The sequence below is a fragment of the Rosa chinensis genome, chromosome 2 (assembly GCF_002994745.2).
Source record: "Rosa chinensis cultivar Old Blush chromosome 2, RchiOBHm-V2, whole genome shotgun sequence".
NCBI classification, from domain to species: Eukaryota; Viridiplantae; Streptophyta; class Magnoliopsida; order Rosales; family Rosaceae; genus Rosa; species Rosa chinensis.
The window spans coordinates 84,225,518-84,251,095 of record NC_037089.1 but is presented as its reverse complement, the minus strand read 5'-3'; the positions used below and the strand labels follow the sequence as shown (position 1 = coordinate 84,251,095).

The following is a 25,578-nucleotide window of genomic DNA, read 5'->3' as shown; positions in this document are numbered from 1 at the left end:
GGAGGGAGTATTCAGAGCACCGCCGTGCACTTGCACCAACACAAATAAATGGTTATATTGCATTAAATACACTTTTTGTTTATTAAAAATAAAGTTGATAATAAATATCAAGGGTTGAGATTATTTTATAAGGGTTGGGTCACTTGTACCGTCGGTGCATAGAATAATTTCCAAGTTAGGTGAAGTTGCTTATAGATTCGGCCTAGACTCTTATGTTCCTTGCAGGATAAGCAATAGTGTCATCGGCTCCAAAATAATTTGCTCCAGTGGCATGGTATTTAACATAAAGGAAAGCACTACTACTCCTCCTCCCAAGACCATTTTAAGTAAAGAAGTCTGTGTGTTTGAGACAGCTCCAAGCATAGATTCGAATCTGACATTGCAGCCCTCCCAAGTGTTTAAGACTAGTAGACTCGATCCCTTCCTAGCAGAGGTGGCTGGCGAACTATATTGTTTCGGTGGCCTATGTTACTCTGAGTTCTTCGAGGTATTTGCCAAGACACATGAGAAATGGTTGCCTCTGGATGTGCCTCCTCAGAGATATCCCTATGGTGTCTGTCATGCAATTTTGGGAAACAAAATGTTACTTTGGGTAAAAAATCAGACCGGAGTAATCGGGTTTGACATCGCTCAACCTGAAAAAGGATGGACAGAGTTGGACTCTTGTTTGGGAAGTTGCATTCCTTATGTTAATGGTTATGATCAACTATTTTTCAAGTTGAAGTCTCAACGTGGTGATGGCGGTGGTTTTCTAATGTTCTCCTGTAATTTGAAACAACCTCATACTGTTAGAGTCTTTTCACATTTCGCATGAATGTGATTCTATGAAACCTATGGAACCTCTGCAACTGCCAAAATTGCCTCATAAATTTCTTGTACCAGAACGATGTCAGTTTTTTCATCTAGAAGATAATAAAGTCGGTCTTGTTTTCTTCTGTGACCGTCGTGAGCATATTTATGAGGATTATGATTATTTTTCTCCTGGTGATGATGATGATGATGATGAGGAGGAGGAGGAGGAGGAGGAGGAGGATGTTAGCAGGGTGAGAACTCTTGTCATAATATTTGAATACGAAATTGCGGAGAAATCCATGGACATCGAGTACAAATTACTCAACACTCGCTGCCTGGAATACTCTACCCACCCTCCTGAAGAAGGCAGGATCACCAGTTCAACCCTTATTGGTACTTATGTGATCTAACTATATATCGTTCGGGATCCGCCTCCTCTAAAGTGGGGAGTCTGTGAATTTACTTTAATTTCTTAAAATCTTGACACTTCACCCGATCTAAGGGTCCAAATAGTTAACATCTCACTCTACCACTAATTTTTAGAATTTTAGTTTAAACACCAATAACTTACTATTAACTCGAAAAAAAAAATTGTGATCTTACGCTTCAATTCTTTCTCTGTGCTGAAACATTGCATTTGTTCTTTCTATGTGCTTCCATGGTTGAAGAAAAATCTATACAAAATTATTGATGTGCGAGTCTTAATGATATACACAATTATGAATTCATAATTATAGAAATAATTGAGGTAGGCAATGTAAAGTGCAGGTCACTGCAAACCAAGGATTTCACTTTAGCGAAAGGCTGTGATCAATATGGGGTTTTATAAATCTTGTTATTGATAGATGTGGTTTGTTACAACTTTGAAAAATTAATTTGAGGGTTTAAAGTTTTCTTATTAGGATTTGAAACAGATGCAATTCAGCAATTGCATGATTAAAGCTTTTCTTTCACTACCTATGGACATGTTTCCATGGAACCACAGAGAAGCAGCAAACGCAGGTCAAAAGAAAAGAAATTTTTTTTCCCAAAAAATCTCGTAGAATCCCTAATTTTTTTCTTTTGTTTATTAATAATTTTTAGATTAAAATTCTAAAAATTGATGGTTTTGTGAGGAGGCAATTGTTAGGATCCTTAGATCATGTGGAGTGTCAAGATTTTATGAAATTGAAGTAAATTCACAGAGTCCTCACTTTAGAGGAGCCGAATCCTATTGTTTGAGAGTTAATTATACGTGTTTATGTTTTATATTAAAAAAAAAAAGAGTAATTGAGCTCCAAGTTATTCATGAATGAGTTTTTGATTATGAACTTCTACTTCCATGCATGTTTGTATTAGTAAATACATGACAAAGTTATATGTTGGAATCATTTACTTCATTTGAATATACATTCTAAATAAGTAAACGTGTTATCATAATGTTGGATTGTTTTCGCTCTCCCACTTCAAGAAGATTTAAATCGCCGGTTGGGTAGTCCAACCAAAAAAAACATGACACTATTGGAAAGTATCTAATCTAATTATACTATATATGAAAGGTGAGTTAACTGTTCACAACTGTTCATGTAACAGTGGAGTGACGGTTTTGCCCCTGGATTTTTCTCACAATTTCAGGCTGCCATTTGTGTATATATCAGCATAAGCGTCACTGTCCGGTCTCGAAGCTTCTATCTACTCCCAGATTATGAACTGAGCCACCAAGATCAACAGCGAAAATAGCTTAGTACGGTATTTGTGAACGGGGAGCTGTTGGTTTCTCTCTTTCTCCCGTTTGCCCAAAAGGTAATCTTCGGTGACTTCCTCTTCCTTCTTAATCTGGTGTTCGACTGATTGATTACTGATCTGTTTTGTTGCTTTATCTTTGATGCTCGGGTTGGACTGAAAGTGAGTAAGAGAGAAAGGTCAGTCTCTTTCTCATCGGATTGGTTTCAAGCAAACGAAGAATACGATTAAGGAAATAATTAGAACGCCAATTTGTCTGGCAAAGGTAAGGTAAGCATAATTGGTGGTCTAAGGTAATGGTTAAGTTTTATTAGTTTGGATTTTGAGTGATAAAAAGAAGATTTAGTTTGGGTTTGTCTTGGACGACATCCGATTTGTTTTTATGGGTTTGGTTTTGTTTTCTGTTTCCGTTGGTTTTGAACTGATTGGGGTTTTTATTTTTTAGGGGTTTTCTTTGTGTTGGAGTGTGAGATCTCAGTAATTGATTGGACTGGTTTGAGGTGAGCTACTTGCTAATATCAGTTTGATTTTTGGTTAGTTTTTCAGCTAAAGTTATAGTCTTTGGCCATTTGAAAATTCATGGTCTTACTTTGTTCTTTTATTGTTGTTGTTGGAAGTATCTGGAGTTCTGATTCGACAAGAACTTATTGAGGAATTATTGGGTTTTGATTTTGGGAGGAAGAGAAGAATATATCTCAATCTATAAGTCTTAATTATCTATGTGATTAAGTGTAAAAGAAACTGAAGCCTGCATTATCGGTTATGGTAGAATTTTCGTTGGCTCAATTGTGCTCATTGTTGTTCTTTTCTATGAATTGAATTTATTTATAACTGACTCATACATGACTAATGGTATTGGTTTCAATCAATAATAACTCATTAGAAATAGGACCATTCATGAGAAACCTTAAACTGAGAATACGGAGTCCAAAGGATTAAACGTGGAAACTCATATGTTTTCAACAATATTAATTTAGTTTAAGCACATTGGATTTTGTTAACGATTGTGTATCTGATTGGAAGAATGCTTTAATAATTGGAAACAGATCTGGTGAATATACCTATGCTGCATATGTGACATTCAGAGATGCTTATACTCTTGAAACTGCTGTTTTATTCAGTGTAAGTTACTGGTCTCTCTACCCTAAAAATATTGACTGAGTCGACAAAGTTACTTTTTCAACCTACATTAACCTGACTTTTGGTACCACTCTCAATATATATATATATATATGTGTGTGTGTGTGTGTGCGCGCGCGCCCCCGTGCGTGCGTATGTGATTAGCTGTAGATGTCCAGACTCCAGAATGAGTTGGTTAGAATTTGGAATTGCATGACTTTGGTTATGGTAAAATTATGCATTGTCGGGATATCAAATGGGAAAGCACAAGTTTTCTTTTGTCTTTCTCCATTCTTTTTCTTTCTAATATATGGAAATTGATAAGATAGTAATTAATGGCAATTCTTAGATTTCTGATACTTAGCCCCCATTGAAATTCATTTTTCTGCTTTTACTTTAACAAAGATGATTTAGGTTTCATCTGATATTGAAAAGCCTCCTCTGGTGTAGATGCTCGAAACTACAGGATCTGAGATATGGTGACATCTTTGTAACGGCAATTGGTAGCGGAGGCACCATCTCTGGGGTTGGACAGTATCTCAAATCTCAAAACCCTGATTGTAAGGTAAAAATCTCTCAAGTTACAATATCCATATATTCATCAATTCATCTATTCATCTTTTTTGTGATGGAACTCTTTATCTTCTATTTTATTTCTTTTATCATAATGTTCAATCTGCTTCTGTCATGATAGATATACGGAGTGGAGCCTGCTGAAAGTAATAATATACTAAATGGCGGTAAACCAGGTAGACCAATGCTCGATTTCATATTTTTTACTGGTTTTACCTTATTTCAAATTCTTTTTTTTCCTAAATGCTTTATAGAGTGTTCAGGGGTCTTTCTATTATTTAGAGTCAATATGAGGGTTGTAGAGTTTTTGAGGTAAATGTCTATTGTCCTGTTTGACTTATTACTGCAATGGTAATAGGTCTTCATTCGATTACTAGCAATGGGGTTGGATTCAAACCCAATATATTGGGCATGTTGAGGTGAGTACCAAATATATATAGCATATATATGCCTTTTATATGGCTTGCTAAAGAGTCCATTTTATTGGTTTTGTTTATTTACATTTTGTATTTTGTAACTCTATGAGTCCAAGTATAACACAAATATTTATTGTTTATATGAATTTCCATTCTTTTTACTAAAATCTGCTTTAATTTATTTATGTGCATCTACTTTGTATATGTGATTTTGCTGACAAAGTCTTCAATAGTGGTGGCAACTCTTTGACTTGATACTTATCTTCTTCATCCAACATGCATACTATGTGCAGTAAACTGATAGTCGATGCATGCATTTATTGGTTAAGTATTCACAAAGATTGTTACAAAAAGAGACAACTATAAATATCATAGATCGTTGAAATGTGTTATCTTATTTGTTCTAGCTGGTCTGAAATTCATGTTCTCATTTGTATTAGTTCATTGCCAATACATTACTAAACTCAAAGCAGGCTTTAAGGTGGTTTGAGAATTAACTATGAAAATCGTAGTTTGGTATTCAAAATAATTCCAGTTTCCAGATTTGTTTTCTTTTGATTCAGAATTTATCTTAATGTTTTTTTTTTCTGCAATGACTCATTTTATTTAGTATGGTTTAACCTTTTTTTTTTTTTTCTACATTAAATCTTTGTCAGCAAAAAGACCATACTTTCTATAAGTATACACTTTAGTTTTGCTTTGCTTCTGTTTAAAGTTAATGTAAATTTTTTTCTGTACAGCAATTAGATTTGGCAATATCGTTAAATGCCTTTTGAAATGAAAGCAATAAAGTTTACCAATTTTTTTATGACAGTGCTTCCATTGAATCAAGGAGGGAATGGAGTCAAAATGGACTTTGACTGGATGATTGATCACTTTCTTGATTGAAGTGTGAGATTGTTTTGAAAACCTGAGGTACATGATTTTGAAAACTTCTTACAAGTTAATCACATTATTTGCTAAAACAAACAATAACAAACAAATTTACTGATGGCCATGCATGCTTTTTCAAGTGCATTTGTAATTTACTGATGCCCTTCTCAAGCCTTCTATCTCTAATAGTCTCTAGCAGAAAGAACATGGCTTTCTGTTCCTTTTCATTAATTTTTTTATTTAAACACAGTATCTACCTTTTGCAGAGACACGAATAAAAATTTTACTTGAAGAAGCACATGACTGGAAACTTTCCACTCCATGCAAGCCAATACCGCAGGTAAAACTCATCTACACAAATCCTATCCTTCTCCTAGAGAAATTGCTAAACCTTCATGATAGTTAAATGTCACTATTCAATTTAGTTCATTTTGTACTGTTATTTAATAAGTACCCCCTTCCTGATTTATAACTGTCATCAACACCAAGAAAGGGCTGAGGGTAGAAAATGTTACAATTGAAACTCTGGAAGTCTTATATTGCAGACTAAGACACACATTGCTGAATTGTTAGGTCTATTTACATATGCATTACATTTCAAAAATAAAAAATAAAAAATCTAGGTGTAGAAAGATGAAGGTCAGTGATATTAGGTGAAAATGCAATTGACACCAGTAATTGCCTCAAGCTTTACCTTAGATGGTAAATGGTGGCAAGTTTTCAGACATTTGCTGTCAATAAGAAATTCATCTCCATAAATGTCCATCAGACATTTGACTCACCCTGTATCCTGAGATATGCCTATTGAAAATTCATATCAATATGAATTTTGGTTTTGGGGTAATTGTGAAGTATCAGGAATTAAGAGCTTCCAATTTTTTTTTTTTAACGCTTATTCTCATCTATGAAGCTTTTGGTTTTTGAATGACTGACTATTACCAAATTCATGTGTTCGAAAGAGTTGTCTGCTTTTACTATTATCTGATGGCTCCTTCACAACCAGCTTCATACCACTATTGGGTCTGTATTCTTAGAACCTGTGGACATTTTATATTCAGAAACTCTTTAGCTGATAAATGTTTAATCATCACATTAAGTCAATTGGATCATGATCTAGGCTTATAGAATATAGAAATATGGCATTATAAAGTGAAATGTTTTTGTTTTAATGTATTACATGAATATATCTGGTAATGCAAGCAGGCTTTTAATGTATTTTTAGGCTCATATTAGCTTAATGAAAAGTGTAAGGGCTGCAATGAGTGTATATTATAATGCAAGCAGTCAAAATTCAAGAAGCTAGGTATTTAATAATCCTCTAAAGTTTAGCCATGCATTTTGATAATTAGACGCAAGTGTCAATTTCTAATTTTGTTTGCTGTTTTGACCTTTTTGAATTGAACCTCTATGAGAACATCAAATTTGATTGTCACAGAAGATGTTGGAGTTCCATTGGGTCTGCAGCACTTACAAATGGCTCATCTGCAAGGTTGAATTTTGATACCTGTTATACAAAGTTAATTTCAGGAATTCAACCTATTCAGTTACTGAATCATTGAGGCACATATATGTTTCCCAAATTCAGGAAAAAAAAACCCATTTGTTTATGTGAGTGACATTAATTCCTTACAATTGATGGTGTACTGAAAGCTTTGAATTTAATCTTTGGGCAGTGGGGTATTGAGGCCAATATGAAGCAATCGAATATAATTGGAGAACCATGTAGTGGAGCTGCCAGTGACTCCGCCGCATTTGACAGTGGCGATTACAACCCCTTTATCAAATGTGACTCTTCTGTCGTTTAGTCTCTTACTGTCAATGTTTTTTCTCCAATGCCACTTTGAAGAACCATTCTTTATCTTCAGTATCACACCCATGCAATGATCATGATTTGCAGGGAAGTGTACTTCCAGAACTACGAAAATTGAGCTACCTATTCAATTTGTGTGCTAATCTAAATTATTGTGCTTAAGTTGGACTTGAATTAGTTAGCCAAATTTAGTACCAAATTTGTAATTTTTGACTAATTTGAAATTTGTAAGTACACGTCTGGTTAGAACACCAGTTTTTGAAATCTGTAAAATAATAACAACTTCAGTTAGATTACATATCTAGCATCAAAATAAAATGATATTTTGTGAGTGATATTGCTATTTTATCGCACAAGAAAGCAAACCCGCAGCAAAGCGCGGGCAACTTTTTTTGCTAGTCCCATTAAAAGTTGAGCAAGAAATAACTTGAACCGAACACAAGCCATTTTATTACGTTTATGAAATTGAATATTGATTTAATTTATTAAACAATCTCAAGTGCCAACCTAAGTGGCAATTGTCACTCTGAAATAATTAGACTACTCTAAACCGATTTCAAATAAACCTTAACAATCGACCACGCAAAAAAGATAGGAGTTATTCTATATGTAAGGTCCATGCTCATTGCATAAACAAAGAATATGAAGAACTAAAAGCATCGGCTATTCCTTTAGTAGTGGTGAAAAATTACGAGAGTTAAACTTATAATCGCTCACTCATGAAATTGAGATTTATCTAAAATTCGAGCCGAATTGTAATGATGCCATATATTTAATCAGTAAATGGTTAAACGTACCAGCAACATACTTAAAATTTTCTAGACCCAACGTGCCCGCCCCTAGTTTTAGGCTCCAAATTGGAGCATAAAACAAACCAATTGGTCCAAAGCTGTTCGCAGTGTTAATCGCAGTCCAACGTGACGCACAACCTTAACAACAAGAACAACAAGAAGACCCCGATAAACCACCATGGGATTCTTCACCTTCGCTGCTGCAGGCGGCGGCCTGATTCTGATGGGCACATTGGAAGCCATCTCCTCCTCCACCGTCGACCCATCTCCACCGTCCACTCATCCCCAATCGAAACCGCAAAGGACCCAGTTCAAATCGTCGTTCATCTACTTCCTCCTCGCATCCATTCTCTCCTTCCTCTTCATTCTCAACTCGTTGGTTTCTTTCTTCGACGCCTTAAACTCAAACGATCGGGTCGGGTCAGCCCAGCAGCTCCAGGTCCTCGCGATTGCCGCCCTCTTCTTCCTCTACTCCATCACCGGCCTCCTGGTAAACTTCACCAACTCATCTTTCCCTTCTTCGCTGCTCAATTTGATCGTCCTCTTCGGTTTCGTTGAAGAATTCATGTACTTTTATCTTCAAAGAAAAGACACTGCTGGAATCGAGAATCGATACTTTGATCTGCTGCTGGTGCCGATTTTCGTCTGTGTCTTCTCCACAGTTCTTGAATTGCACAACCCTAAATCGGTTTTCCCCAAATTGGCTCGCGGAGTTGGCTTGGCTCTACAAGGACTGTGGTTCCTGCAAATGGGTCTTTCGATTTATACGCATTGGATGGCTCATGGGTGCTCATTGAAGGAAAAGAGTAGAGGGAATTACACGGTCAAGTGTAAGGGGCACCCTGAATATCATAGGGCTAGAGCCATCGCTACGCTTCAGTTTAACTGCCATTTGGCTCTGATAGTGGTTTTGGTGGTGGGGCTGTATTCGATTGTGGCGAGGAAAACAGGAGTTGTTGCTGATTTCTCGAGCTATAAGCCGCTTGGCGCGGAGATGCAGCATCAGATTGATAGTCAGGGGCAGTTTACTTTGGATTCGGAAGATGATAGTGATGAGGAGGTTAGAGAAGAGGGCAATGTGGTTATGAACAAGGCCGGCGGGGAAGTGGAGTTGGGTGTGAATGGTAATGGGACTTATAAATGAGGTAAAATCTCACCAGTTTTGATATAGTGAATGTAAAACTCCACATTTCTTTTGTTCTCCTTCAGTGTATTTTATACAATTGAGTTGAGTTCGGATGTTATGGTTTTCAGCTTAGTTCGATGTGATGCATCGAGTTGTGCATTTAGTTTCTTCCAGTGACTTCAGGAACTGCATTCCCCGATGTCGTATGGGTTGAATATTGATATTGAGTAGCTAGATGTTCTTTATAGATGAGCTTATGTAGTGATTTGGATAAATGTTGACACTTTAAACAGATGTTCTGGTTCTTCAATCTTTGATTTTAAATAGCTTTATGTTAAGTGTGTCAACTGCCATTGGGTTATACCATCAAAAAATTTCACTGTTTGATAAGGGTTGTAACAAGGTAATTGAAAGTTTTGCGCTGTGTTTGCAATTTGGCTGCTAAACTCAGTTGTTGTTGTTTTGTGTACATTCTCAGGTCGACTGACATGTTAGTACTAATTTACTTCTTCCTTTGCCCTGGAGTATGGAATATTGGTGGCGTAAATCAATCTTTGTGTAACCCTCCCCGTCATAAAGATCATAAAGGGGAAGATACAAAGAAGAGTGGGTATCGTTGATGTTTAAGCTGGAAGAGAATATGTATATAGGAGCAGGATAAATGTTAACCTTTTGTTCTCTAAAACCTCTTTCCTATGTTTAAATGAAACTTCATTACTTGTTTGATTTTCTTGCATCGCCTTGAAATTATGGATGTGAGGATAATAGCCTTCTTTCTCTGTATGAACCCGTCGCAAAAATGCTCTGCCTTGTAATGTATATTGTGCAACAATGGCTACCACGGTTTTCATATCATTCCTTCACTGATGGACGACAAACATGGGGTTACCCTCACTGTTTCGCATCACTCCTAATTATAGTTTCGCATCACTCCTAATTATAGTTTCGCATGCTTGATTGAACAGCAAAAAGAAAAACTGAAATGATACTGTTTGAGCCCAAAAGTATTTTTGGTAAGATCTCTTAGGAGATTTAGCACAGCTGGCCGATACCTGCGGCTAAAAAATAAGGTTATTTGGGTTTGGGTTTGGGTTTGGGTTATAGTTTCACTCATTCCGTGATCCATAAGGAAAACGAGCCTTTATTGGAATCAAGTAGCGGTGATTGAATAGGAAATTTCAATCAATAATCCTTCTAATGACAAGTCGATTAGTCGAAGCCCTAGGTATAAATACCAGGTTTTAAGGACGAATTACAGACAACTCTCAAATCAACTAATCATACAGATTATCAAAGCCTCTCCGGAGCAAACTTACCCGCAACCTAGTTGCAAATCAGCGAAGCAAGGGTAACGCCCTTGCAACCCAGCGAAGCTAAAGTCACGCTTCAGCAAAACCCGTGCTTTGTCCAAACTTCCCAGTGATTGCTCTGCTCAACCTACAACGTTGAGTATCGATTCGGTGTCGTGAAGAGATCACAACCAAAACCCTTACCCGATAGGCAAGAAGTCCTTTTCCGAAAGGCATAGAGAAGAACCTGGTGACGAGGTTGGTGCTCTCCTCGTCCACGGCGTTTGATTAAGAAGTCAGGTCAAGAGATTGACGACTGCATCCCACGGTACTGGCACGCCTGCGCACATGCTCAAAAGAGACAGTTTGCACCCATACTGGTTTTGGAGCCAAACAGATACAAATCAATTTCAATAGTCATTTCTCCTGTCGGAAAAATGAAATCAATTACCAGTTTTCCTAGTTAATCAGTGTTAGGCTCTCAGTAAGTAGCTATAGATCTACAGTTTATGATGACCTTCGTTGCATATTACTCCTATTGGATGATCATCGACTTCCCTTATTACGCACTTATGACACCTTTACTAATTTGAACAGTAAAATAAATAATTTTAATACATGACTCCCAATGTGTTTACTAACACAAAATAAATTGGAATGCAAATGGATCCAGCCTCAAAAAGCTATCGAAAGTTTTTTTTTTTTTTTTTAAAAAAAACCTACGTATCGATAGCAATTAAATTATCAGGCTCTTCATGTCTTCACTTCTAGACACACAAACTTTGACGATGCCAACGTCTATATCTTAATGCTTCATTAAATCATCGCCACCCAAACTGCATGCATATGCAGGACTAGCCGCCTTCCTACAATAGTCCCTTAGAAAGACTACCGCGTTACCGTTCAAAGACTACCAAGTCTTTACGCTAGAAATTAACTATTATTTGTGTTCTTGGTTTTGTGATTTCTTATATATAGCGATCAAATCTGAGGCTTTTGCAACACATTCCATCCTAAACCACAATGGCTTCAAAATCTAGTCTTATTTCTCACTTCACACTCGCTTTCCTCCTTCTCACCCTCTTTACTCTCCTCTCTTGTGCAAATGCAGAAGAAACTCACAACAAAACATCATCCCCAGTTGAGTTCGTTGAGCATCTCAACGGGTCTCACAAAGGTGAGGTCAAAAGCATCAGTGACCTCCAAAAATTCCTTAAAAAATTTGGTTTCTTGGAGTTGAACTACAAGATCCACAATTATTCCAATGACGATGAGGATTTCGTGGAGGAAGGCATCAAGACTCTGACCACCTCTTGTTACTATGGAGTTGCATTGACATTGTTGTTGTATGGGTTAATGATTCATGATGAGTAGCTAGATATTCTTTAATCTTTATATATAATCTTATGCAATGATTTGGATGAATGTTAGACACCTTAAACAGATGTTACGGTTCTTCAATCCTCTATTTAATCTAAGTAACTTTTGGTTAAGTGTGTCAACTGCCATGGGGTTATACAATCTTTTAAGATTGCGGATAAGCTGATCATCTTGTCACTGTTTGATGAGGTCTTTTTAATTAGTAATTGAAATTGTTGCTCTATGTTTGCCATTTGGATGGTAAACTCAGTTGCTGTGGTTTTGGTACATTCTCAGTGTCGATTGACATGTTAGGACTAATTTGCTTCTTCCTTTGCGATGGATTCTGGAATATATAGAAAGAAGAGTACGTAGTTCTGCCAGACAGGCAGGGGAATAGAACATCTCCATGTTTTATGAACATATTTGATGTTTAATCTGGATATATCTATATAGAAGCAGGCTAAATATTAAGCTTTAATTTTAAGTTTTTAACCAAGCAAGTTCCTAGTTCCTCATTTCGTAAGTTTAGATGAAACTCTACTGCTTGCTTGATTTTCTTCCATTGCCTAAAAATGTGGATGTGAAGAATAATAGCCGTCTTTCTCTGTAAATGCTATGCTTTGTAATTTATACTGTACAATTATGGCTACCAAGGTTTTCATATCATTCCTAATCTGATGGAAGACGAACATAGGGTGGATTATTTCCACTGTTTCACATCACTTAGATATGGTTTCGCATACATGAACATGTAGATGTTTGTGCTTGTTTCAGAGAATTTTGAGAGAAGTAGTCTTGATTAACCAACAAAAAGGAAAACTCAAATGATACAAATTGACGTTGATAATCCTTTCAACTGTTGTAATAATGAAGTCAATTACCAATTCATCCTTACACCGTAATTAGTGTTAGACTCCCAATAGTTAACTGGCTAGTATACTCATGAGTCATGACGAGCTCCGTTGCATGTTTACTGCTATGGATCTATGTTCATCGATATTCCTTATTACCATCTAAATAATATGGACTTCAATTTTATCAACCCACGTCAATCATAGCAAGGAAAAATGGGAAGTAGAGTGGAGTAAATTCAGACATGAATCCGGCAGGAAGATATATCATACCCCGGGGAAAGAAACAGATGCAGACACGAACGATATAGAGATGTGTTCTAGTTGACGCTTAACATAATGGGTAGGGCAAACAATTTCCTGCTGGCCCATCGACGTCTGGCCGGTGATGATGAGCTGTGAACATGGGCTCTAAATTATAGAACAGCAAATTTCCACACTAGCTAGCTACCCAGTTAATTAGACAGAGACTTGATGAGCTCCATCGACCTTTCTGCCTTTCTGGAAATATTGGAATAGTCTATAACTCCATTCTTCTATGATGGCTCTTCATTTCTTCAGCACAAACTTTGACTCATTCCTAGCTTCCAACGACCTCTATATCTCCTTAGTTAATTGATTCAATTTAGAGAGTCAGTCACCCAAACTGTACCTATATGCAAGACTCAGTAGTGTTCACCTGGTCAGTTGCTGACCAAATAATTTATGCTCAATAACCCTTAGATTTATATCCAAGGGTGGAAAACAAAACATCTCACCTTAATAATAATTCTCTCTACCATTGGATTTACATCTAAGGGTAGTTGAGCATTATTTTCTTGGTTAATAACTGACCAGGTGATTATTTTCGATGCAAGACTAGCCTTCCTACAATAGTCTCCCGTAAAATGACTAAGACGTTAAATTAAAACCCAACGTTTTCTTCCCAGTAGGAATTATCTATTATTTGTGTTCTTGTTTTTTTGGAGTTTCTTCCAATTCATCTCGAACATCAAGACCTAATTAACTGGTACACTCTTACTTGTCAAAAAGAGATCATATTGTAATTAACCCTATAAATAGCAACCAAAATACGAGGCTTTTGCAGCACACTCCATCCTAATCAAAAATGGCTTCAAAATCTAATCTTTTTCTGTTCTCAATCACTCTCTTTGTCCTCCTCGCTGTCTTTCCTCCCCTCTCTTATGCAAATGCAAAATAAATTCACAATAAAACATCATCCCCTTTTGAGTTCCTTGAGCATCTCAAGGGGTGTCACAAAGGTGACAAGGTCAAAGAAATCAATGGCCTCAAAAAATTTGGTTACTTGAACTACAAGAAACACAATCTTTCCAACGACGATGACTTTGACGACCTCTTGGAGGAAGCCATCAAGAATTACCATCTCAATTGAAACCTCAAGCCGACCGGCGAATTGGATGTCAAAACAGTATCGAAGATGATGATGCCTCGTTGTGGGGTGCCGGACATCATCAATGGCACTTCGGGGATGCGTTTAGGCAAGAAAAGTCGTGTACCTGGCGGTATAGGTTTCATCCTTACAGAAAAGATTTGTGTCCACTATTAGAAAACAATAAGAATTATAATACAAAGTAGTTCTTACATTAGCTTGCACAGTCGACGTACATAAAGACATGTTACCCTTACATAGTTTTTGAATCTGAAAACTCAAGACGAGGTCCTGAATCTAATTGATGTACGTACTCGATATTATTTCGCAGGTTCAATTGATACCACCGCTCACTATTCATTTTTCAGTCGAAACCCCAAGTGGCCTTCATCAAAGTACCATCTCACCTACGTACGGTTTTCTCCCCGAGACCTTAGATCGAGCCAAGGGTCCCGTGGCACGGGCTTTCGAAACATGGGCAGCTAATACACACTTCAAGTTCAGCCAGGCACAGAGCGCGGACCTGAAGGTCGGTTTCCACAGCGGTGATCAACTGATCATGGAAACGGCTACCCATATGACGGACGCCAAGGGATCCTGGCTCATGATTTGCGCCTTCGGATGGAAGATTTCATTATGATGCTGATGAGTCGTGGTCTGTCGGAGCTGAGCAAGGTTCTTATGATTTGGAGACGGTGGCTTTGCATGAGATTGGACACCTCATGAGGGAGCTATCAGGTGCCCTAGCTACTATCCGTCCCGGAGTGACTCAAGGTTTGCATGGGGACGATGTTCAAGGAATCAAGGCTTTATACAACGTTTGAGAGCTACCTTATGAAGAAATATATATTGTAATTCGACTAGTTTCAATTCAGTTTTCAGTTATGCAGTTAGTTCACCTAAATTGGACTTTGCTTTTGTTATTTTCAAATAAGGGACCTGAGCACCATGTACTAATATTGAGATTTTGTAAACCATAATTTCCCCTATTTTAGTCTCCGTAATTATAATTTAACAATATATTTCCCAGTTCTGACATTTCCCATAGACGAGCTAACTGCCTAGCAGACCATTTTCTAAACTCTTGATCCACCATATATTTAATTGTTGGTGCACATGAAAAGTAAACTAAAGGTGTTCATTTAAGCGAGGCTAAGCACAAAAAACGATATGATATACTATCTCAACCTTATGAGAATCAACCCTTGAATTTTTTTTCAAATTTTAATTTTTGGTTCAAAATCATGATTTATGTTTAAGTAAATCCATAATATGTGTCTGGCCCAAACTCGAGGTTACTTGCTCTAGTTGAAATATGGTTTATATTAGAGATATTCTCAGAGAATCTTAGGAGATATCCAATCAATGTACAATTATGTTTCCATGTACAACTCTATCTCTATACTTGTAATCCTCTATATAAAGAGGCCGCTATTACCAATGAAAGCACGACTTAATTCTCTCTCAATTCAGTTTTCCTTAAACATGTTATCAGCACGAAACCCTAACCCTAAAACCTAATATCCAAAACTCTAAATCCGAATACAAATCCTTGATACTTTTCTGCCTTATCCACACAACTTAAAGCCCTTGACCCCAGGAATCCAGAACCAGTGGCAGAACCATGGGAACCAACCAGAAACCTACCGAACTGGCCACCGAAAGCTCCAAATCACCCGCAGCAAAAATTCCACTGGTTCACCACATTCCGGACCTCCAATTTCTACCAAATTTCTCTACAAGAAGCTCCTCAAACCAAAGATTCAGGAACCGGAAGGAACACCCCAAAAACCGGCCAAGAAGATATTGAACCGGCAGCTAAACCTTACTGCAGGAAATAGGCAGAAAAGAGAAGAAAAAAAAAAAAAAATAGGGGAGAAGAGGCTTGGCCCAGAAAGAAAGAAGAAGCAGCCCAGCCCAAAGAAGAAAAAGCCTAGAAGCCCACAGACCTGACCCGAGCCAGAGACGCACCTGACCCACCTCCATGTCAGCCAACAACATCAGCGTTAGCTGCCACGTCAGAACAAGGACCCACTGACAGGCCGTCAATGGGACCACCGCCCCATCATCCCATGACCCACTGCCATGTCAGCAATCAGACCCCCACTGCCACATCAGCAGCGGACCCCAGTGGCACGTCAGCACCAGTCCATTTCTGGCCACTTTTTCCTGTCAAATTTTCTGGCAACCTATTTCGAGGTATTTTTTTGGATTAATTTCAGTTTACCCCCCTAAAATTTGGGTGTGTCATCATGTTACCTCTCTATTCTCAATTTTGAATTTTACCCCCTAAACTTTCCAATTTCAATCAACCGTGTCTAATTTCTACTATTCCTTCCAAATTGGACGTTAACTCTGACGATCGGACCCACTTTGAGGGCTAAAATGGTCATTTCAAGACAAAAAAAAACCATATAAAAAATTTCTATTTTTTTATTTTTTTTCTGTTTCTTAATTTTTTTTTAAATATTTTATTTATTTATTTTGTCTTCAACCTATACACCACCAGTTATAATAGGTTTATAAAAAGAAAAATATACTCTAGGTTCACTGGTCTACGATATTTGTGATATATCTCCGATAAAGTGAAGAATTTTAGGATATATCCCCAATAAAGTGAAGAAATATCTGTAAAAAAATGATTTTACACTTTATCTGTAAATATCTGTAAATCTGTAAAAAATGATTTTACACAGATATTTCTTCACTTTATTGGGGATATATCTGTTTAAGTAAATCCAGAATATGTGTCTGGCCCAAACTCTAGGTTACTTGATCTAGTTGTACTAGGGTTTAGAATTAGAGATATTCTCGGAGATATCCGATTAATTGTACAATTATCTTTCCTTGTACAACTTTGATTCTATATCTTGTAATCCTCTATATAAAGAGGCCCCTATTATTAATGAAAGCACTACTCAATTCTCTCCCAATTTCGGTTTTCCTTAAACACGTTATCAGCACGAAGCCCTAACCCTGAAACCATAATATCGTAGCCTTCAATCTCAGGAGCCCAGTTACCGGCCTCGCTTGCACTTCCCCCACACCAACTCAGCAGCACTGTTGTAAAACAAAAAAACTAGAAGAAGAAGACACTCAAAGGCAGAAAAAAAAAAAAAAGGACGGGACTCTCAAAGGCAGCAAAGAAAGAAAAAAGGAAGTGCAGAAGCGGCACACATTGGCAGAAGAAACAAAAAAAAAAAAAAAAAAGACAGAGCAGCCCAAGTGCTGGGCAGAAGAAGGAGAAGAAAAAAGAGAGAGAGAAAGAATGAGTAGCCCACGTGTTGGGCAGAAAAAGAAAAAAAGGAAGAAGAAGTGGACACGGCCCACACAAAAGAAGAAGAAGAAAAATAGAAGGAAAAAAAGGGGATGCGGCCCACGTAGAAGAAGAAAAGAAAAGGAAAAAAAAGAAAGAAGTTAAGCCCAGCCACTGCCACTGCCACATCAACAGCAAGGACCCACTGCCACGTCAACAAAGCCACGTGATCACAGGGACCCATCGCCATGTCAGAAACCAGACCCCAGCGCCACATCAGCACCTGTCAATGCTGGTTGACCATTTTCGGTCACTTTTTTGGCAACTTTTTCAGGCCAAATTTCCGGCGATCTATTTCGAGGTAATTTTTACTAAAAGTTCCCGTTTTTGAGTTTTTATTTCAATTTCTCTTCTTTTTCTCGGGGACTTGCAACTTGCCTTCTTCTACCCCCCTTTCTTCATCATAGGAGAGACCAAATTAAGTCGAACTGTAGGGGTTCGTGCTCACTCCAAACTTAGAGCTTGTTGAGATCTCCAAACTTAGAGTTTGTAGAGAATTTATGATTGACCACTTACGTCATTGTTTCTATCTAATCTAATACCTCTTGGAATTGAATTTCTTGGAAGGGATTATGCTCAGAAATTCCTAATTTCTTGGGAGCAACTATGCTCAGAAATTTTATATGTTTTCGTGGTAGCCTTTTACGCTCCGAAACTAACCCTAATTTATTGTTCTCTTTCAGGATGAGTAACCTGAACAAATTGGACTTTGCTCCATTGGGAACAATTGGCTCTGGATATCACAGGTGGGTCCGTGATGTCTGCCAGCATCTCAAGGTAGATGGAATCCTGGATATGATTCCCGAGCCTAGCCAGGACTTGCTAACTATTGAGCAAGCTCATGCTTTGGAAACAAATAGAGCAGCCTTAGAGGCAAATAAGGTAAAATCCATCATCCTAATGACTAGTCATATGGATGATTCGCTCCAGTACGAGTGTATGAATGAAGAAGACCCCAAAAGGCTGTGGGTCTCACTCGAAGAAAGATTTGGCAATGTCCGTGACTCCCTACTTCCTGACCTAGAAGTGAGATGGCATAGTCTCCGCTTCTGTGATTTCAAGTCAGTCTTAACTACAACTCGGAAGCACTTCGCATTAAATCCTTAATGGAATTATGTGGTAAAGATCACAGATGCGATGTTGATTGAGAAGACTCTCTCTACATTCCCCTTCTCTGCACTGATGGTTGCTAAGAACTATTGAATCGATGCTGCTGCAGGAAGAATCACAAGGTTTCATGAGCTCATTGGAGCTATGAATGTCGCTGAAAAGCATGACAACATCCTTGTGAAGAACTATAATTTGAGATCCATGGAAACATAGCATATCCTGGAATCTAATTATAGTTGCGCCCCTAAGAGAGGACTGCAAGAGCAAAACCCTAATCTTAGGGATACTTCTGGACGTTCTGGTCCAAATAATGGCTCTACTTGGGAAGGTAACCGCCAAAATAGGCGAACACGGAACCGAAGAGGTCAACGTAGAAAGAGAGAGGGAGGCAGCGCCTCTGGCCATGTTAGTGGTGCCACCAACACTAAGAGCCATCTAAATGATGCTTTCAAAGCGCCTCAATCAATAGAGTCTGAGCAAAGAGATGTATGTTCTCAATGTGGAGTATCCTGTCATTGGGCACACATTTGTAGAGCTCGTGAAGAAATTGTCACCACCTACAAAGCATATTGTGAAGTAAGACAAGCTTACTATGTCGAACAAGAAGATCAAGAAGATGATCTAGAGTGAAGGGTTAAAGACTACAAATCTGGCTACGATCAATAGATCGTCAATTCTGTTTAAGTCTTTATTTTTCCAAGAGATGTAATGAGCAATTACAATATATTTTTGTAGTAGATGCAAATGGTTTAGTCTCTCTTCAAAGTAGGCTCACCCAAAGTAAGTGTGATGTTTAGGAAGGTTATGAGATTAGTGATACTTAAGCGAGTCTTTCTCCACCGACATCTCTCTACTCACCTAGTCATATTTATTTTGGAGTTACCGAAAGAAGTCAAACGACTACCTTTGTTTTGCATTAGCTAGCATTGGATTAGATTCTCCTAATGGTTAAGAGACAATGATGTACTTTGTTGACTTATGAATAAAATTTCGAGTTCTTTTCATTATGACTCAATTTTGATTATGAGCATATTACTTTGTGACTATGATGGCTGGACTATAAGTATTAATTCAAGGACATGGAATAGCCCAAGTTCCCCTTGCCAAATGGCACCTTGATTACTATCACAGAAACTCTCTACGCTCATAGGGAAAATCGCACCTATAATAGCCAACTGATTCCATGCAAAAACGCATGTAGAGAACTGAAATGAGTTCCTTTGCAATGCCTCTAACGATTGTGAACAAAGGCACATCTTAGAGAAGTTTATGTGTCTCTCTAATGGACTTTATGTCACTATCCGAGCTATTAAATTAAATAAAAGTTATGAGAGAAGATCTCTTGGATTTAGACACATATTGGCTTTGTCATGACAGGATAGGTCATCATAGTCATGATGATATGATCCGTCTACTAAAGACTTCACACGGATATCTATTTTCTCGAGTGAAACGAAGCATGAATCAAAAGTTGATTCTTGGACTAAGTGTGACCGTCGCCGCTGCCTCCAGAGTCGCCATAGTCCACCACCAGCCCAGGGTTGGCATAGTCCTTATCCATGACACCATGGATAGCGTACATCATGGTGATAAAGCCCCAGGTGATGTTGCAATCACCAACTTTGCTTCAAATAGCGTTTCAGACGCTCAGGCCCAACCAAAATCCTCATTGGTTGCTTTTAAAGCCTCACGCTCGTTTTACAAAGCCTGTTCCTTAGGAAATTAGGACTGAGAGGGTCCTATGCAAATGATATGAAAATACTAATTCTGTTCTTACATTGAATCCATGAGAATTCTATGGACTGATTTAACCAACTTGCGGACGTTTAAATATCTCATGTTGTTGGTTGACACACAAACATGATGGTCACGTGTTGTAACATTGTCCACTTGTAATGCTGCTTATGCTACACTCCTAGCACATATCATATGACAACAGGCTCATTCCCCGAATCATCCGATTGAGTCAATTGAATTTGACTATGCTAGAGAGTTTACATCAAAGACTTTCAATGATATTGTAATGAGACTGATGTTGGACATCATATTCTCATGAACACACCCAAATGGTCTCGCGGAAACGACTACGATGGTAGTCAGGACATTGGTAATGCGCACTAATCTCCTTATATCCACGTGGGGTGATGTAATATCGCATGCAGCTATGCTAATTCTTCTACAACCCACCGCCACTCAATCTACCTCTGCGTTACAGCTAGTGACTGGGTATAAGTATCATACTTATGCATATTTGAGTGTGCCATTTATGTGCCAATTGCGCCACCACAACACACTATGATAAGTCCTTACAGACGAATAGGCAACTACGTCGGACTTGAGATTCTAACAATCATTCGCCAGTTAATGCCCTTGCTAGGCGATCTCCTTATCGCTAGATTTGCAGATGTCACTTTGATGAGACAATCTTCCCGTCGTTAGGGGGAGATAAGAACATGGATGTTTAGCAGGAACGACATGACTTGTCATGGTCTATCCCCACTATGTCTCATCTCGATCCTAGTTAAAGTGACGAGATCACATAAATATGCTGCAAATATGCCTACAAGGAAGGACGTCCCTACGAGATGACGTAATGCCACCCTACACGGAGGTAGGCATGGCGCCAACGCCAAAGAGAGTGGCACTATGGCTTTATAGGCCATGGCCTTAGCTAGGATGAGTGGGAGGCATGTGGGTTCGAAGGATACTTTGGCACATTCCAATCATTTGATCATCAAACCTCAAAATCCGTCTCATGAGTATCTTCCTGATTATGGTTATCATTGAGGGACGCCTCCCTTAACGTCAAAATCTATTCTTAAGAATATAGCGCTCTATTAAAATTACACTAGTGTACATGAGACGTGGGATAGAAACTCCATCATAATTGATAATGTAGTTGCGCATTTTGTTGCGCATGAGTTTGTTGAGTCTGATGATATCGGACCACGCTCCATTGATGTATGAATGCAAATAGAGAGAAATTTGGCCTAAATGGAAAGATGTAGTCCATGTTAAGTTGGATTCTCTAACGAAGAGGAAGGTTTTTGAGCCAGTGATGCCAACACCTCCTAACATAAAACCTATTAACTAATGGGTATTTGTTAGAAAGCGTGATCACAAAAAGAGATGGCAATCTCGCCTTATGGTGCAAGGCTTCTCACAAAATGCCCTGGAATCGACTACGATGAGACATATTCTCTCATAATGAATGTCATTGCACTCTACTACCCTGTCAGTTTGGTAGTTTCTGAATAACTGAATATGCAGTTTACAAATGTGGTCACTACGTATCTCTATGGGGATCTAGATAAGGAATGTACATGAAGGTTCGTACATGAAGGTTCATGGTGAACTTCATTTACTCAAGTCAAGTGGCTCTAGACCACAGAGCGCGTTTACAATAAGATTGAAACGCTTACTAAAATGACTACTTGATTGGGAAGGGATATGTCCACGCGTTTCCATAACAAGTTTCGAATTCTTTCGCGGTTCATGTTGGACACGATCTTCATTGGAAGCCCTTAATGAGTTAAGGGAAACCGCTGAACACTTAAATTCTGAGTTTGAGATAAAGGATTTTGGAAGAACACGATTATGTCTTGGTTTGGAACTTGAGCATCGTGTTGATAGATGCATAGACATTTTGACAAGGTCAAGCCTTCAACCACCCCCATGATCGTCCGTAGTCTTGATCTTGAAAAGGATCCTCTTCGTCCGAATTATGATGGCTAAGATGTGCTAGAGGTGGAAGTGCCTTACTTAAGTACAATAGGCGCATTATTGTACTTAGCTCAATGCACAAGACCGGACACCTCATTTGCAGTAAACTTGTTAGCTAAGGGATAGCTCTGCGCCAATGCGACACCATTGAATTGGTGTAAAAGATATCTTTCGGTACTTGAGATGTACGATTGATATTGGCTTGTTCTATCTCTACAAAGAGATGATGGATTCGGACCCATCACACACTAGAAACGCCGCCAACAGTGGCCTGCGTCCACTATCCCCATACTAAAACAACATGTGTTTTGGAAGGTTTTGCTGATATTGGGTATCTCTCTGACCCATACAAAGGTCATTCCCAAACTGGTTAAGTGTTCACCATGAGAAAAGACCGTGATATCTTGGAGGTCTATAGAATAGGCCATAGTCGCTATATCTTTGAACAATGCAGAGATTATTGCACTTCACGAAGTGGTTCGTGAATGTATATCGATTGGATCCATAATTACGCATGTTTGAAATAATTGTGGTTTGAAGTCTACCACAGATGAGCCTACGAGAATTTAGGATAATACTGCTTACTTTGAACAAATGAAGCAAAGGCTACATCAAAAGTGATAACACCAAGCATAATCAGCAACAACAGACTCTCCTCAAGATCAAAGTGAATTAGGTTTGATCTGAGGACAGTGTGGCAGACTTGCTCACTAAGTCATTGCCTAAATTCCACTTTCGAGAAACATGTTGGTAGCATCGTTTGCTGAAGTTATCTGAACTCCCATGACCGTAGTCATCAGGGGGAGATGTCTACATGTATGGTCTCGAAACGTGAATGGTGTGTTGTGCTTTTTTTCCCCTTCGACCGAGGTTATTTTTGTCCCACAGGGTTTTTGTTACTCGACAAGGTTTTTAATGAGGCAACGAGAGGAGCACCACGTTTGGGCGACACAAAGGGGAGTGTTCAAGTAAATCCAGAATATGTGTCTAGCCCAAACTCGAGGTTACTTGCTCTAGTTGAAATATGGTTTATATTAGAGATATTATCGGAGAATCTTAGGAGATATCCAATCAATGTACGATTATGTTTCCATGTACAACTCTATCTCTATGCTTGTAATTCTCTATATAAAGAGATCCCTATTATTAATGAAAACAAGACTTAATTATCTTCCAATTCAGTTTTCCTTAAACAATTTACAATTTTACACCCCTAAAACTGTGGTTATAGCAAACAATTTTTTGGCCAAAAATACATGTTCTTATTTTCTGACTAAAATCTTCCCACCCTAACATTGGGATTTTTAGACAATTCTAGAACTGATGAATCTAAAATTTTTTGACCCAATTAAGTTGAAAAATTAAGAAAATCATTAAAAAGATCCGAAAGAGATTTTTGAGGTCTGTCACTTGGAGGAGCTCTAAAAAATAATGTATTACCAATTATGAGATTATGACGCAATAAAATTCCAAAAAATAAAAGTAAAAACCTTAATATGATTTTCCATATTTCGACATGCCCTCGAATGTCAAACACACACACACACACACACACACATATAGATATAGGCCCTTCTAGCGAGGGATCCATTCTTTTGGTCATTTTAAAGGATTGCTCATTAGATCCATTTTTCGATCACATATTCACATCTTAACCAATTAGTTTTTAGGCATATATGTAGATCATCTCTGTAAACTTTCACCCAAATTGATAATCATTAAGGCATTCATAACTAGGATTTACAATTACGAACACGAACGGTTCAGGTTGGACAGATTCGGTTCGTCAATTGATTTAATCTAGTTTGATACCTTAACGATCATCAATTTAGCTGAAAATTTTAAAAAAAAAATCTATACATTAAGAACTAAAAACTGAATGGTCAAGATGCCGAAATATGATCAGAAAGTGTGTCCCACAAGAGATACTTTAAAATGACAAAAAAAAGAAATCCCTTAATAGAAGGACCCTATATATATATATATATATATATATATTATTTCGTTCGGACCTCCCATTACCTTTTAATTGTTTGCCTAGCTATTTGAAGAATTGTCTAACAATGGAGAGTGAAAAGCGAACATCGACCCAATAATACTTCATATGACTTAATTTTTTATTTCGAAGAATGAAGAACCTATACTTCTGATGATCTAGAGTCAAATTCAAAATGAGACCTACCGCAGGACTGGTAAAATATGTCGTTGGTGTTTCTCATAAGAGATTACTGTGACCACGAAGGTATTTTCTACGAAGAAGTCCGTTTCCTTTTTGATTGAAAAAGGCTTGAAACCTATACCCCGGAGTGAACAATTGAAAATGGAGAAAAATATTGTTATTGACCTGATCAAAATCGTGTGTCTGTGTATCATATATATATATTGGTAATGTTAGTTTTTATTTTTTGAGTAATGCCACGGGGCGAAATAATATATTCATCACAAGCCAAAATAGGCCGTTACATACCATTTCGCTGCCATTTATAGATAGACAAGAAGTTAGTGGTAGTACCCACAAGTGGTACGTATATATAGTCCTACTCATTGTACAATCAAATACGTAGAAATAGTGGATATCCTCCTTCGGTACTACTCCAGAGACGCTAAAGAGACATTGGGTGCACATTAGTGCATTGGTTCCTAAATAAAAGGAATTTATTGTAAAAGACAAGCTAAAACATAGTAAAGGCCTAGGGCAACAACCCTAGCCCAAAATAGCAGGCCCAAGAGCATATAAAGGAATAGTCCAAACTCCAGAGCCCATTAAGCTGATCTGGCCCCAGCCCATCCGTCCTCGACGACAAGTTGTTCGCCACAATCCCAGCGTTCCTGATGACATGCCGTACTCCACAAACCTAGCATCCCTACCCGACCCGCTCTGCCATGACCCGTGCCACCCCAAGCGACGCCTCCGCGACTACTCACCGCTTTGGCCCAAACCCCCGCGCCTCACGCCGCCACAGCTCATGCATGAGACACGCTGCCACATCTCACGCAGTCCGAAAACCTGCTGGTCTTGATCAGCACACCCCACCGCCGATTGAGATGAGGCCAGAAAACCCCAAAACCGAGCCGTCTGGAAACCCGAAGCGCACCACCCATGGATGAATCTCAGGCTAAATCGGATCGAAAGCCCGTCCGGCAGCAACCCCAAGACGATGGCAAGACCCGGAGGCAAGCATCGGTCGGGGCGCCGCCGTACGAGATCGAATATTGAAGTGGAAAAAAACCTGACTTTGGGGGCTTTAGGGTTTCTCTCTCAATTAAGGAAGAGGAACACAGTGTTTTACTCATATTAATTATTCTGTCTGCATC

General features: G+C 38.4%; 1 protein-coding gene, 2 long non-coding RNA genes and 1 pseudogene across 4 annotated transcripts; all 4 read left to right on the top strand.

Annotated features, from left to right (window-relative positions):
- The first annotated feature begins 3,555 nt into the window (after positions 1-3,555).
- Positions 3,556-4,579, top strand: LOC112190081. The gene is made up of 3 exons (XR_002932232.2): positions 3,556-3,636; positions 4,084-4,382; positions 4,565-4,579. It is a non-coding gene; the product is annotated as an uncharacterized LOC112190081 (long non-coding RNA).
- A 692-nt stretch (positions 4,580-5,271) lies between these two features.
- On the top strand, positions 5,272-7,027 carry LOC121051759. The gene is made up of 3 exons (XR_005806839.1): positions 5,272-5,537; positions 5,762-5,835; positions 6,931-7,027. It is a non-coding gene; the product is annotated as an uncharacterized LOC121051759 (long non-coding RNA).
- Positions 7,028-8,163: 1,136 nt separating this feature from the next.
- LOC112189507 lies at positions 8,164-9,981 on the top strand. Of its 2 annotated transcripts, none has more exons than XM_024328848.2 (2): positions 8,164-9,241; positions 9,351-9,560. In XM_024328848.2, the coding sequence occupies exon 1, from the start codon at positions 8,275-8,277 to the stop codon at positions 9,238-9,240; it is 966 nt and encodes a 321-aa protein (XP_024184616.1). In that variant the 5' UTR covers positions 8,164-8,274; the 3' UTR covers position 9,241; positions 9,351-9,560. The 2 variants fall into 2 exon arrangements, with proteins under 2 accessions (XP_024184616.1, XP_024184615.1); XM_024328847.2 differs by lacking the exon at positions 9,351-9,560 and adding an exon at positions 9,701-9,981 and having other exon boundaries at positions 8,165-9,241.
- Positions 9,982-13,832: 3,851 nt separating this feature from the next.
- On the top strand, positions 13,833-14,938 carry LOC112186634 (annotated as a pseudogene).
- The last annotated feature ends 10,640 nt before the right edge of the window (positions 14,939-25,578 follow it).

Bases quoted from the DNA above. Each gene is read 5' to 3' on its own strand.
- LOC112189507 (XM_024328847.2), top strand. From the start codon at position 8,275: ATGGGATTCTTCACCTTCGCTGCTGCAGGCGGCGGCCTGATTCTGATG.